The sequence below is a fragment of the Panthera onca genome, chromosome D4 (genome assembly GCF_046562875.1).
Source record: "Panthera onca isolate mPanOnc1 chromosome D4, mPanOnc1 haplotype 2, whole genome shotgun sequence".
Lineage (NCBI taxonomy): Eukaryota > Metazoa > Chordata > Mammalia > Carnivora > Felidae > Panthera > Panthera onca.
In genome coordinates, this window is record NC_138351.1 from 33,404,953 (window position 1) to 33,418,291 (window position 13,339).

Below are 13,339 nucleotides of genomic sequence, written 5' to 3' on the forward strand. Positions count from 1 at the left end.
CTCTACTCAGATGTCTCCTTGTCAGAAAGGCTTTCTCTGATACCCTGTATAAAATAACTCCCTCCCATCTCTTTTCATGCCCTTTTTTTTCCTTTACTGCATATTTCTTAATAGTACCAGATAAATATATACTTTTTACTTTTTTATTGTCTGTGCCTTTCTCCTCTATAATGCACATTTCTTGAAAGCTGGGACATGGTATAATTTTTTCTGCTGTAGTTCAGCTCTTAGAACAATGTGACACATAGTGAGGACTTGATAAATATTTCTTATTAATTTTTAGCTGGTATAAACCACAGATAAATCTCATCCTATATTACTTTGACATCCTTTCTTTACTTCCATCTTTGATTAGAATGTTGCACACATTTTCTTTTAATCCATTTTGATTTCAGATATCAATGTAGTTTCTCTACTTCCAGCCACTGCGTTGTCAGCTTACAGGGACATTTCTGAGACTCATTTCTTTCCTAGTCAACTGTTGATACAAACCCTTTAGTTTCAGAGTCTTTCTCTGAACACCTCCCTCCTTCCCATCCATCCATCCATCCATCCATCCATCCATCCATCCATTTTCCTTCCGTCCTTCTTTCCTTTTGGATTGCATGGACAAGAAAGCTTGTAAGTAGGTTCTATCTGGAAGATGTCAGGGTGCATATGTCTTTTGCACATACCTTTGGGAGGAAAGTATAGTTTAGAGAGACCCAGATGAAAAATTTTACATAAAATTTAAGTGGTTTCAAGATGACAGTAATGTGCTGTATTAAAAAAAAAAAAACCTTAAAGTCTTATTTGATCCTCAGAGAAGTGGTGATTTATTTCCGAATGGAAGGAAGTATCCAGGCTCACTGTAGCATTAATGCTATATGAGTGAGGATAGAAAGCAAAATAACCTGCCATATAGTCATGTGGCTAGCGTAGAGGTAACCAAATGCCACGGTTCTGTATTGTTACAAATATGTAATCCTAAATTTTGATTAGTTTGAAAGAACTTTTGAAAACTTGATAAGTTCTGAGTTAATTGCAAGCTTGATAAGCTTACCCTATACCACAGATAGTGTTTTAATGTGCGGTGGAAGGATAGATCATTGATCTCTTGGTAAAATAACTAATAGAATGGATTCCTATTTCTTTTGACTTAAAGGCTTAAGGTTTTTAAAATAAAGGACTAATTCTCCAGGAGGTAAATAAGTATAATAATTCTTTATAATTAAATGGTCTTAAATTGTTGTGAACCATAGTTTTCCATTTAAAACAAGTCTTTAACTGTGAGTATTTCTTCTCTATTTTTGCTCTGTGACCAGAGAATAGAGGGAGAAACCAAAACTGCTAAAAGTTGGCGCCATCCACTTAGTAAGCCTCCGGCAAGGTCCCCATTGACTCTGGTGAAGCAGCAGGCAACAAGTGATGAAGGTGAGTGTGTGATGTTTCTCAGTGTTTATTCTGTGGATACTGTATGGTATTCAGCAGTCATTCTGTCTGTTTGTTGTAAGAAACTGGTCTAAAAAAATTGCTTGGTAGAGAGAAAATTTGACCAAGTTGCAAATACATACCATAAAGAGATCATAAGTAGTAAACAGTTTATAGACAAAAGGAATTTGGATTTTAAGGGTAAATACTTGCTCCACTAGTCTAGCCATGTTCCTAGTCAAAGTCTTCCCATTTTATATGATGGGATAAAATTAATCTTTTCTGACATTTGCCTTAGGATATTCTAGAGGAAGTTGGGAATCATTTCCCTAAAAGTGTCAAATCTTGGAGTCACCACACTGTTGCTTTTTTACATTGTCTTTATTTTTAACTTGAATCCTCCAAAATTATTAATATCATCTTGAGTAAGAAACTATGTGCAATACCTGTTTATCCAGTTATGCCTGGTGTGTGGTGAAACATCTTTTCTCCTTAATAGATTTTACTGACATGACTTGATGTGAACCAATTTCTATTCCTGGATGTAATATTTACTTGTTTGTTTTACCTAGTTACCCTTTTTACCTCTTTCTCTCTTTTTCTAAAAATGCCTTTTTGTTGTCTTCAGTTAAATATCAGATCACTGACTAGCTATTTCTTACTTGCAAGTGTTTCATAGCATCAGGGGGGACCTTATTTTTTCCATCTTTAAAAAGATCAATTTAAAAAGGTTTTCTATAAAAAGCCCGCCTTCAAGGTATTGTCTTTACTGGAACAAATTGTTGAGGTCATATGCCTGTGAAGATGCTGTCAACATAGTAATGTGAAACTTGGGGTCAGTCTTCTTGTTTAGTTTAAATACAGTCATTAGAGTAGACATCTGTAGCAGATTTATTTTTTTATTTTTACTTACTATCTTCTTTTATACCCCATATTTAGTTAGGAAAAAAAAGATGATCAGTGTAGGGATCAGATCATGATTGTAGCATTTTCTATAACACCAGTCGAAGGTGAAATTCTGTCTCTAGTAACAGAAGTAATGAAACATAGTTGTATTTATTTCCATATATCATCATGTTCATTTCTTCCTTCTCCTACTTTATCATACCCAGCACAATCCATTTTCCTCTTAGTGTCAAGATAAAGGACAATTCTGTATAAGGTAATTACTATGTTACTTACAATACTTGTGAATTTTAATTATCCTTCCCCATCATCGCCTATGTTTAATACAGCTTTTTGGAAGGGAATCAACTATATTAACATACAAGGAAAACTGCTTTTTCCCATGTCCTTATTTTCCCAGGTTGTTTATTTTGATGTGGGCCATCTAAATTGGCTTAGAGTTTCTACATGGAGAGCAGTTCTGATTTCAATCAGGATGGCTTACAAAATTTATAAGTGAATTGGTTTAACAAAGTTGTCTCAAGGGTTTAAGGTTAAAATGTCTTGCTGCAACATTGGTGATTGTGGCTCTTGCAGTAGCATACTCTGTATTTTAATACATTAAGGACATATTAAAAGGATCCTCTGAGGAGTTTTGAGAATTGAAAAGAAAAAAAATTGGAGAATTTTAGTGATGAATAAATACTTTTACAAGCTTCCAAACTAACAATGGGGGGAATATTCTGTGTCCTGGAGTAAATTATATTTGACCCTTGAACATCACATTTGAGTTGCATGGGTCCACCTATGAGTGAACTTTTTCCATAAATACAGTACCATAAATGTAGTAAATATAGTAATATAGTTTTTTCAGTAAATATAGTACCATAAATGTATTTTCTCTTCCCTGTGATTTTCTTAATAAAGTTTTCTTTTCTTTAGCATACTTTATTGTAAGAATATAGTATATAATACATATAATATACAAAATATGGTTGATTGTTTATCTGTGAGGCTTCTGGTCAACAGTAAGCTATTAGTAGTTAAGTTTTGGGGAAGTCCAAAGTTATATGTGGATTTTCAACTGCATGGGGGTTTGACCCCCCCAGCTCCTAAGTTGTTTGAGGGTCAACTATATTTATATCATGGGGCCCTTGAATGTTATCTTTGCCTTTTGCCTCTGTGTCTGGTACTGTTGGAAGTGAATGAGCATCGTTATCATTAGAAAATGATGAACAGTGGGATTAGTGCTCTTTGGGAGCACACAACTCCAAATCCAGCTTCTTTTAGGAATTTCCTACCCTAACTACTGGGCTTCTTTTGCATTCCTCATACACAAGTAAGTGTGTATGTGAGTCAGGAGTATAACAAGGTTAGAGCATCTGAGAAATTGTGTCTCTAAACAGCAGTCAGTATCCTCTGTTGGTAAATGAGCATTTCTCAGTTGAAGCTTGAATTTGACTCCTTAATAGAAAAGCAGCAAAGGGGAAAAATACTGATTCAGCACCTCTGGGAGTTTATGTGCAGGTAAGAGATAAGAGTCATTTCTAAGTTTGCTCTTCTCAAAAGACAGTGAAGTAGCTCTTTGATATTCAAATGACCTAAAACTATAGAGACCACTCTGGTTAGTGGCAGATCCAATAATTATAGAATCAGCAAGGATTTCCTGACTCTCAGCCTGTTCTTTCCTGGAAGATTTTCCATGCTTACCAGCAAAACACCGGTTGTTGGTGGTAGAGCAGAGAGGGGATACATAAGAAAAGAATGCCATTTAGAATATAGCATCTTTACATAAAAACTAGTATCAAATTCTTCCTTTTTTCCTCTTTCTCCTTCTCCCCCTCCTCCTTGTCCTCCTCCTCCTCCTCCTCCTCCTCCTTCTTCTAGTGGAAAAAAATTTTAGGTGTGTACTGAATTTTATTATTTATAATTGAAAAGAAATTACTAATCTCTGGTTTTATTTTAATATATATATGTCTTTACATATATATATGTACATATATACATGTATATATATGTACATATATTATATGTACATATAATATATATATATACATATATATTATATATATGTACATATGTATATATATGATATATATACATATATATATATATATATTTTTTTTTTTTTGAGAGAGATTGAGTGTGCACATGCACACATGAGTGGGAGAGGGAGAGAGAGAATCTTAGCGGGGCTTGATCTTACAACCATGAGATCATGACCTGAGCTAAAATCAAGAGGCAAACACTTAACTGACTGAGCCACCCAGGTACCCCTAATTTTCTTTCAGCTGAAATGTTTTCCATTTACATTTTTCCTTAAGTTAGGCAGCTGCACAAAGTGATCCTGAAACATGGATTAATATTGTATATTTTTTTCTGTATATTAATGTAATTAAACAAATGTTGAATTAAAATATAAACTTGAAAGAAAAGCTCTTGGGTGGGTCTCCTTTTTTTTTTTCTTTTGAAGCATTTCTTATGTGTTCCTCTCCTCCTCTTGTAATTTGTCAATATAATGGCATATTCCTATTCTCCAACTTCAGCACTTTATGGCTGAGTGCCTGTAGGGAAGGTGAGTGTGTGTGCAGCATGGGTGAACAAGGCAGGCTCTAAGAAGAATACTCTTGCTTGACCTCAGGAGTACTGAGAGTGAGGGGATGGACCCACTAGAGTTAAGCTTAGAAATCTGCCACAGTATTTCTTTTTCCTTGATTGGTGATGATGCATGCTCAAAGGCTCTCACATATTTCCCCTAATATTCCAGCTTTGATATAGGATAAGTGACTTTAAGGCCACCATGATCCAGTACTAGCTTTGCTCTCCAACTTTGTTTCTCTCGACTACCCTCCATGAAACCTCCTTCTCTTCCATTTGGACAACTTTTTTTTTCCTCCTGAATATAATCTACTGCTTTTTTATTTCCACATGCTTCCCCCAACTATTGCTTTCCCTGTGATACCCTTTTTCTTCTTGGAATCATTCTCTGCTCACCACTTACTCCTTTCCTACCTCTGCTGTCCTATTATATCTATACTTACTTGGCTTTAGAATGCCACTTGTCACCTTATATTGTGCTTCATTGTCTGTGTGTCTGTCTCCCTGCTCTCATTCCTTTAATCTTGCCTCCCCTGCCTAGTCCAAGGTTAGTTAATCACTGTGGCTTAAATCACCTCTGGATACAAGAGCAGAAAAGCCCTGGTGATCAGTAACTTTGAAATCGGCCATTAGTCAAATACTTTAATATTTAATACGTTGTCATATTAAAGGAAAATGTAAATTCCAATCCAGGAAATATTCTCTGTAAGTATATATGTATGTGAAAACATGCAGTTTTAATTAGCTGGAGAAATATATATGTCAGCTAACCCAATTTTGTATTCTGACTGTATTAGAATTTTCTTTATCACTGTGCCAAATCCTAGGATGTGCTCAAAGTTAAAATGAAGCTGACACATTGTAGACATGGCCAATGCTTTGGAGACCTGAGGGCTCCCAGAGTAATGATATTCCCATTGGGATAGTTGCTTACCTAGCACCTCAATTTGTATATGTATTTGTTGCCTTTCTTCCTAGTTTGAAGTCATTCCAGATGCAAAAATTTTTTAACTTCTCATGCTTTTGCTGATTAGGATTTTTTTTTGACATGTAAAATATTCATGTTTTATTGTTAGTAGAAAGCAAAACTATACCATCTGGGAGGAAAAGACATTTTATATGTGTATATATGTACATATATAAATATATATTTATATATACTATGTTATGTAAGCATTTTGAAAGAGATACACTAAAATGGGGTTTATTTCTTAGTGTCACGTTTTTATTTTTTCTCTGTTTTCTAATTGTTCCCCTTTACAGCATGTGTGACTTATGGCAACAGAGAAAGTACTGAACTTTCCTTTTCTTTTTATTATTATTTTTTGATTTATTCTCAAGTTATCTAACATACAGTGTATTCTTGGTTTCAGGAGTAGATTCCTGTGAATCATCACTTACATACAACACTCAGTGCTCATCCCAACAAGTGCCCTCCTCAATGCCCGTCACCCATTTTCCCCTCTCCCCTATTCCCCCCATCCACCCTCAGTTTGTTCTCTGTATTTAAGAGTCTCTTATGGTTTGCCTCCCTCTCTGTTTTTATCTTATTTTTTATTCCCTTCCCCTATTGTTAGGGTTTTCATCAGCAGACCTTTAACTGTGCTGACCTGGACTCCAGACCTTCTGCTACGCTGATATTCTGAACATGAATTTTGTCAACCCCCTGCTTGACCCCTCATGGTTCATTGTTTGTTCTCTGAAGCTCTCATCCTGCATACATACATGTGTATGTATGCATTTCTTTTACATTTACATTAGTTTCCAATGTAACTTTTCCAGCTCCTCCTACTGTTGACTTTCAAGATGTTTACTGCTTTTGTACCTAGTATGCACATAAGTCCCTTGGTGAATTGATAAGGTTAATGTTTTTAAAGTAAGTACAAACTAAGGGCAGCCCTGTAAACACAGAAGAGATGTCATGAACATGGTAGTGGCTACTGCAGTACTACTTTACACAATGATGTCCACCGTTGTTGGTGGGTATTGGAGTTGATGCACTAATGCTGCCAGTGGAGTTTTCCTGGAGGCTTTGAAAATAAAATTGAAAATTTATAAGAAAATATAAAAGATTCCTGGGGCTCCTGGGTGGCTCAGTCACTTGGGCATTTGACTCTTGATTTCGGCTCAGGTCATGATCCCTCGGTCGTGGGATTGAACCCCACATCAGGCTCTGTGCTGAGCATGGAGTGTGCTTAAGATTCTCTCTCTCTCTCTCTCTCTCTCTCTCTCTCTCTCTCTCTCCCTCCCTCCCTCCCTCCCTCCCTCCCTCTCCCTCTGTGCCTCTCCCCCACTCAGTCTCTCTGTCTCTAAAATGAAATAAAAGAAAATATATACAAGATTGTTATCAGGTGATTTTAATTTTGCCTTCTATGTTGGTTAATTTTGCATATCCAAACACATTTCTTGTAATTTGGGCAAAAAACTATTTTAAAGAGACATAGAGTGTCAAGGTGTGATGGGTTAGATTACCAAATACTCTTACAGTTACAAAAGAACCAGAAACAATTGATACAATAAAACAATGACCTTTATAACATATCAGGGACAAAATCATGGAAAGTATTTCTCCATGTCTACAGTCATGGTCACTTGGCTCCAGTTCTCTGTTAACTGTGAGATCCTCCATGCTTTGGCAGATGTGTTTACAAAGTAGTGATCATAGCAGCATCTGCCACATGGAGTTGTTTTGAGGGTTAAAAGACTACTGTAAAGCACTCAGAATAGTATTTGGCACGTAACAAATGTTTGTCGTTGTGATATGGTTATGAGGAGCAGGTGGAAGGTGATAGCTGAGCTCTCAAGAAATGAGAGAAATCTAGAGAGCATTCAGAGAATAATGACATATAGATTGGTAGGAGAGAGCTAATGCTGTGGCTATTTGGGGGAAATATGCCAGGACAAGAGTGGAAGCTTAGAAATCAGAGTTAAGACCTCATAGGATTCCTCAGACACACAAAGATGGACTCTCAAAATCCTGTACCCTTTATTAAGGGTGTACTAGGGAAAAACAGCCTGAACTGACCATAGGCACAGGCAGAGGACAAGAGGGCTTGCCACCTGGGTCTGGGCTTGAGTGGGGAAAGGTTGATAGCATAATAAGAGAAAGTCACCCTACAAATTTTTAACCATAGGACTGCCATCAAATGTATACCTCTTATTCCAAGTCAGAAATTTAAAGTAAAAGTAGGCTCTGGCTCTTCATGTTTCCAGGGCATTGAGCAGAAGCAATTGCAAAATCTTATGAACCCACTCTGAAGTGGAATCTGGTTTACTACTGGACAAAAAATAGTCTGACTAATCTCCTGGCCTCACTGTCCCTTATCACCTTTTTGACTGAGCTTGGCCTCAGTTTCTTCTTGGGTGAAACATGAGGATTGGTCACAGATGATCAGGATTTCTAACTTAGACGCTCAGGAATGGATTTTTGGCATTTCAGATACCCTGAAATGACACGTAGTGATATGTTAAACTCATCCCCAGTGGACTAAATTTTTATTTCTAACTCTTCACCTATAACTTTTTAATTTCTAGAGTACCATGTTTACCCAAGTGCAGAGGTGACCCCACCTACAAGTTTGAAAATTGACAAGATTCAGATTAAAGCCTTGCTATGGCTCTAATTTTCTCTAATCTGAACTGTCTGTATAACTCTTTATAAATCATCAATTCAGCAAGCAGAGTATGGTAATGAGCTGCTGTGCATCTCTTTGAAATTAATGACAGCTTAGACCCTGATCCCTATCTCTGTGATGTCTGCATGCCCTGAGGGTTAGATTAGGAGTGTATTTCAGGCAATGTTACAGCAATTTATTTTTTTGGACAGTGTGTCTATATTAATATCATAATTCATTTAGTAATGGATTAAATATTTAAATATAGAGATGGAAAAGATGGAAATTGCAGCTTTAATTGTAGATTATTCTTGGTGCTTGACCACTAGTTAACCCATTTAACCTAGGTTTTCAGTTATTTTTTTTTTAATTTTTTTTTTTTAACGTTTTATTTATTTTTAAGACAGAGAGAGACAGAGCATGAACAGGGGAGGGGCAGAGAGAGAGGGAGACACAGAATCGGAAGCAGGCTCTAGGCTCTGAGCCATCAGCCCAGAGCCCGACACGGGGCTCGAACTCAGGGACTGCGAGATCGTGACCCGAGCCAAAGTCGGACGTTTAACCGACTGAGCCACCCAGGCGCCCCGGTTTTCAGTTATTTTAAAGAATAAAATGTATATGTTTAAGTACTCAGGAACACAAGTCTGACAAAATTTGATTTCTTTCCCAAATGGTTTTCTCTGTTTCACACTCCTTTTATTAAAGTGCTCATGTTTATGATGCAATTGCATGCTAAATAGGTCTGAAGCACATTTTCCCATAACTAGAACTACCCACTGATTTCACTTTATTGGTGATTTTTGTTTCCTTTTGGGATTGCCTGATATTTTCTGTGGTATTTTCTGAAATTTAGCCAGTGCCCTTTAGTCATTGTCAGTACTGCTAGGGTATAAGCTGGTTCTTGGGCACTTTGCAATTGTCCCTCAAACAAAAGGATATTATTTAGAATTGGCTGTTTCACTTTACCTTTGGTAGGTCGTTGTTTTGGGGGAGAATTATGCCCTCCAGTCCCTGGTATGCTGCAACTCCCTCCTTTCTAGCAGAATTGGTATAGATTTGCCACTCTTCGTTTTATTTGTTTTATTTCAAGGATTAAGTGGATATCCTGACCAAATTTAATAGTGATGTCTTTTACTGACTCAAACTTCACAAATATTATTTAAGTATTAAGTTAGATAACAATTTTATTTTAAATTTTGAAAGCACCCTTTTGTCTCTTTGTTTTGCCAGGCGGTAATGGGTACATGACTGTTTATGTTGGACAATCTGAAACCCTGTTCTGGTCTCTCCTTGGCTGTTAATAGCCATGTGCCTTGGAGAACAAAGAAAAGTCTAAGGTTCATCATATGTTTCCTCATCTGTTTGATGAAATGGTTGGATTAGTAGTACTAAAGTTTTATTCAAACTCTAAAGTTTCATTCAAACTTGAATTCTATGAAAATATAATAGGAGAGTATCCTCTGTAGTCTCTTGCTCCATGTTAGCCTTTCATCGAAAAGCAAAATGGTGAAATATAAGAATATCCCTCATCCACAGTGTTTCCCCTCTGTAAAAAGTTCTCTGCCCATTTTAAAAAACAAATGCTGTTTTATGACTGTTGCATGTCGTGCTCCAAATGTTATTAATTTTTACATAATGATCTCTTTGTTCCATCAATTCTTATTAGCTTGAGGTAATATGACACTTTCATAATAAGCACGGTTGTATTTTTGTCTGTTTAAGCAATAAAACAGCAACTTCAGCAGATTACTAGGTAGATTGGCTTGGAATGTGTATTGATAGGTCACAGCCAATGTTTTCCTGCATTATGTGGACATAAAACATTAAATGTTGTTGGCACTCAGATTTAATGGATATTTTATCTAGCACTCGGCTGTGTAATAATAGTCGGACATTCTCTGTTTAGCTTGATTTCACTGTCAGTAAATTCCATTGGCAGCCCCAATGGCGTTGACTTTTTACTACAATATGGGGAATAAAAATCAAAAACATCTTCCTCTTGTTATGCTAGTGGCTTCATAAGGGTTTGATTGAATTAGAGGGAAAAATCCTAGTTTTTAACTTATATGGTTGCTTTCTGTATATTTTAGAAAAATCTTGGAACTTTTCTAAGCAACAGTTGGCATCAAGTCTTATGATTGGGTGTCTGTGCTGAAAGTGCTGGGATTGTAAAATGATAGTCAAGACTTTGATTCTTTTGAATTCATGTGGATATTGTTATTCTTAAAGTCTGGTAGAAACATCTGAGGGACAGCTTTTGATACTACAATTGTGTGGTTCATTCCATTCTTTAGAAAAATAAATTATTGTATTGGGTTGAAATGTGTGAAATTGCTAATACTGTATTTGATTTTTTTTAATCTGCAGAAACTGCAATTTTATACAACTTAATATATTGCTTTATATTTCCTTATGCTTGTACACGACCCACTTTCCCTGGAGACAAAGATAGACCATTGAATTATCCCATATGCTATACCATATATTCTGCATTTCTATTTCCACCTTTTGGTTGTGAAACTGACTATGAAGATCAAGAAAAACCATGAAAAGTTTGCAAAATTTACATAGATTTTAAAATTTAATTTTATCATTACTTTACTGTCTTTATTTTCTTTGTTTTGCCTCTGACTACTGAAAACTTAGTGCTGAGCTGGCAGTGTTGTGCAGGCTGATACTTGGGGACCATCGTCCTGGATTTTAAGAGGGGACTTTTCACTGCTGGGGCTCGGGGTGGGGGTTGGTTAAGTGACATGTCAAAGGCTCCTAGGGAGTGAGTAGGAAGTGGCTCACTTTATCATAATTTTAATTCTGTATATTATTGTGTGTTTTTTTTTTTTTTTTCCTTTTCTCTTTTCTGGTTCTTAGTTTCCCAGTTTAAAAAAAAATTATGAGGTAACTTTTTTTAAAAAAAATATGTATCAGAGGGATCTCTAAAGTCTATGCTGATATCCCATTGTTTTATTATTCATGTTTTGTTGGAGAAGCATTTTCAAGATTGAACCATGTAGTGATTTTTTTTGCTGTGCTAGTAAAAAGGAGTAGAAACTTAAGGAAAAAAGGTTTGCTATGATATATGAACATGTTTGAATATTACTCACATATTGCCATAGTTGCTAATGTCTTTTCTTGAGGAAACATCTTTATAATGCTTGTGAGTAAGTTAGCCAAGGATCCGGAGTAAGAATCTTCTTGGGAGAGAACACTGAGTACAACCTCAAGAGGGGCTTAGTGTGGCATGTTTGAAGAACAGCAAGTAGTATAGCTGGCAGGACCACCTGATGACTTTGGATGTGGGACGGCAGAATGAACATTTACCACCTTGTCCTCTTCTTACTTCTGTCCCTTCTCTCAAGTAGCCAGTGCACTTGTTTTCCTAGTAATTGGTGTGCTGGCAGCTCTGAATGAAGTTCTTTCTGTTTCCTTAGCAGCTGTTTGATCTGCTGTGCAATTCCCGTGTCGGTGCTTGGGTCAAAATGTCTCAGGATTCTGCTATCTTTAACACAGATGACCAGGGCTGACCTTTAGCTGAGGGGAGCTTTTTTGGCAGATAAATTGCAACATGCTAGTGGTTCTTTGCTTAGAGATCTTATTTAACCAGTTTTTTTTTTCAATATATGAAATTTATTGTCAAATTGGTTTCCTTATTTAACCAGTTTTTGAGTTTGTATTATAGATGCCATTAATGAAATGGTTTAAGAAACTGGAGATTTCTCCCAAGGGAAATTTTGAACTGTTTGAAGGCAAAAGACTTGTTTGTTTTTATTTCTAATTATCAGCATCTGTCATATTGCCTAGCACATAGTGAGATTCATGTGCTCACTCTTTTACTATCTTTGATTTGATGCTTGGAATAAGCTCCTTTTGGTATCATGTTGCCAGCTAGTTTTTCCAAAGATAGGCCAGCTTTCTTTCAGGAGTTTTCTTTTCCCCATCCCTACCACAATGTGAGAATTGACCTTGCTACTTTCTTCCTATTGAACACATTATTAGCAATTGTTATTTATAATTCTTGAAGATAGATGGTATTATCATCATTATTACTGTTGAGAAAACTGAGCTCAGAGACTTTGATTCACTTGTCCAGGACCACAGACTGGTAATTGGTAGATGACAGGCTTTAAATCCTACCTAGTTTCCAAGTTTATACTTTTTATTTTATCATATTTGCAACCCCTGATAAGAGCCCCAGTCCTGATAAGAGAAGCTGAAGTGAGCACATATAGATGTCTAAGAACCAGCCATCTCTGTTGACAGAGTAGACCATTCATAGTAGCCCTTGTTGTTGTCCATGTGTATTGTAAGAATATATACATATGTGAAATATAAGCTAACTTTCTTAAACAAGTTTAAGCAACATCGGTAATCCCAAAATTCTCTGTGAAACCTACCTCCCCAGAAGCACTATTAAGTATCAGAGTATTTTTGTGTAATAGAAATTTTGAAGGGCCATGCTTTGGAATGTTTCTGTTGTTTAAAACAGTACATTGAATGAGTTGGAAAACATCATTTTGAAATATTTTTGAGATCTCTATTAGTGTAATGTTATGCATAAAGAATAAAACTATGTCTATGCATTTAGTTTAAGAAGTGCTTTGCAACTGAAATAGAATTCTGTTTACCATTATTATGTTCATAGTTTAAGGGATTTCAGTTTTTCTTAATACATAATTTAATTTTTCCTTAATGTCAGTACTTCCCAGGAAAGCCACACCTAAAAGTCCTATAATTTTTTTCTCTTTTCTACTTTTGAACACACTTTTACAAACCTTCAAAATTCAGTGATTTATAAGATCATTGAAATACAGTTTGTATACAGATTGTTAAATAGT

The 13,339-nt window shown here is 36.0% G+C and overlaps 1 protein-coding gene across 18 annotated transcripts in view; it reads left to right on the forward strand.

The window, feature by feature from the left end:
- Positions 1-13,339, forward strand: part of KDM4C (lysine demethylase 4C) — a 435,403-nt gene that overhangs the window by 253,504 nt on the left and 168,560 nt on the right. For all 18 annotated transcript variants that reach the window (XM_078436862.2, XM_078436854.2, XM_078436853.2 and 15 more), the window contains one exon: positions 1,305-1,413. In XM_078436862.2, coding sequence (XP_078292988.1) covers positions 1,305-1,413 — 109 coding nt within the window. The remainder of the gene's footprint in view (positions 1-1,304; positions 1,414-13,339) is intronic.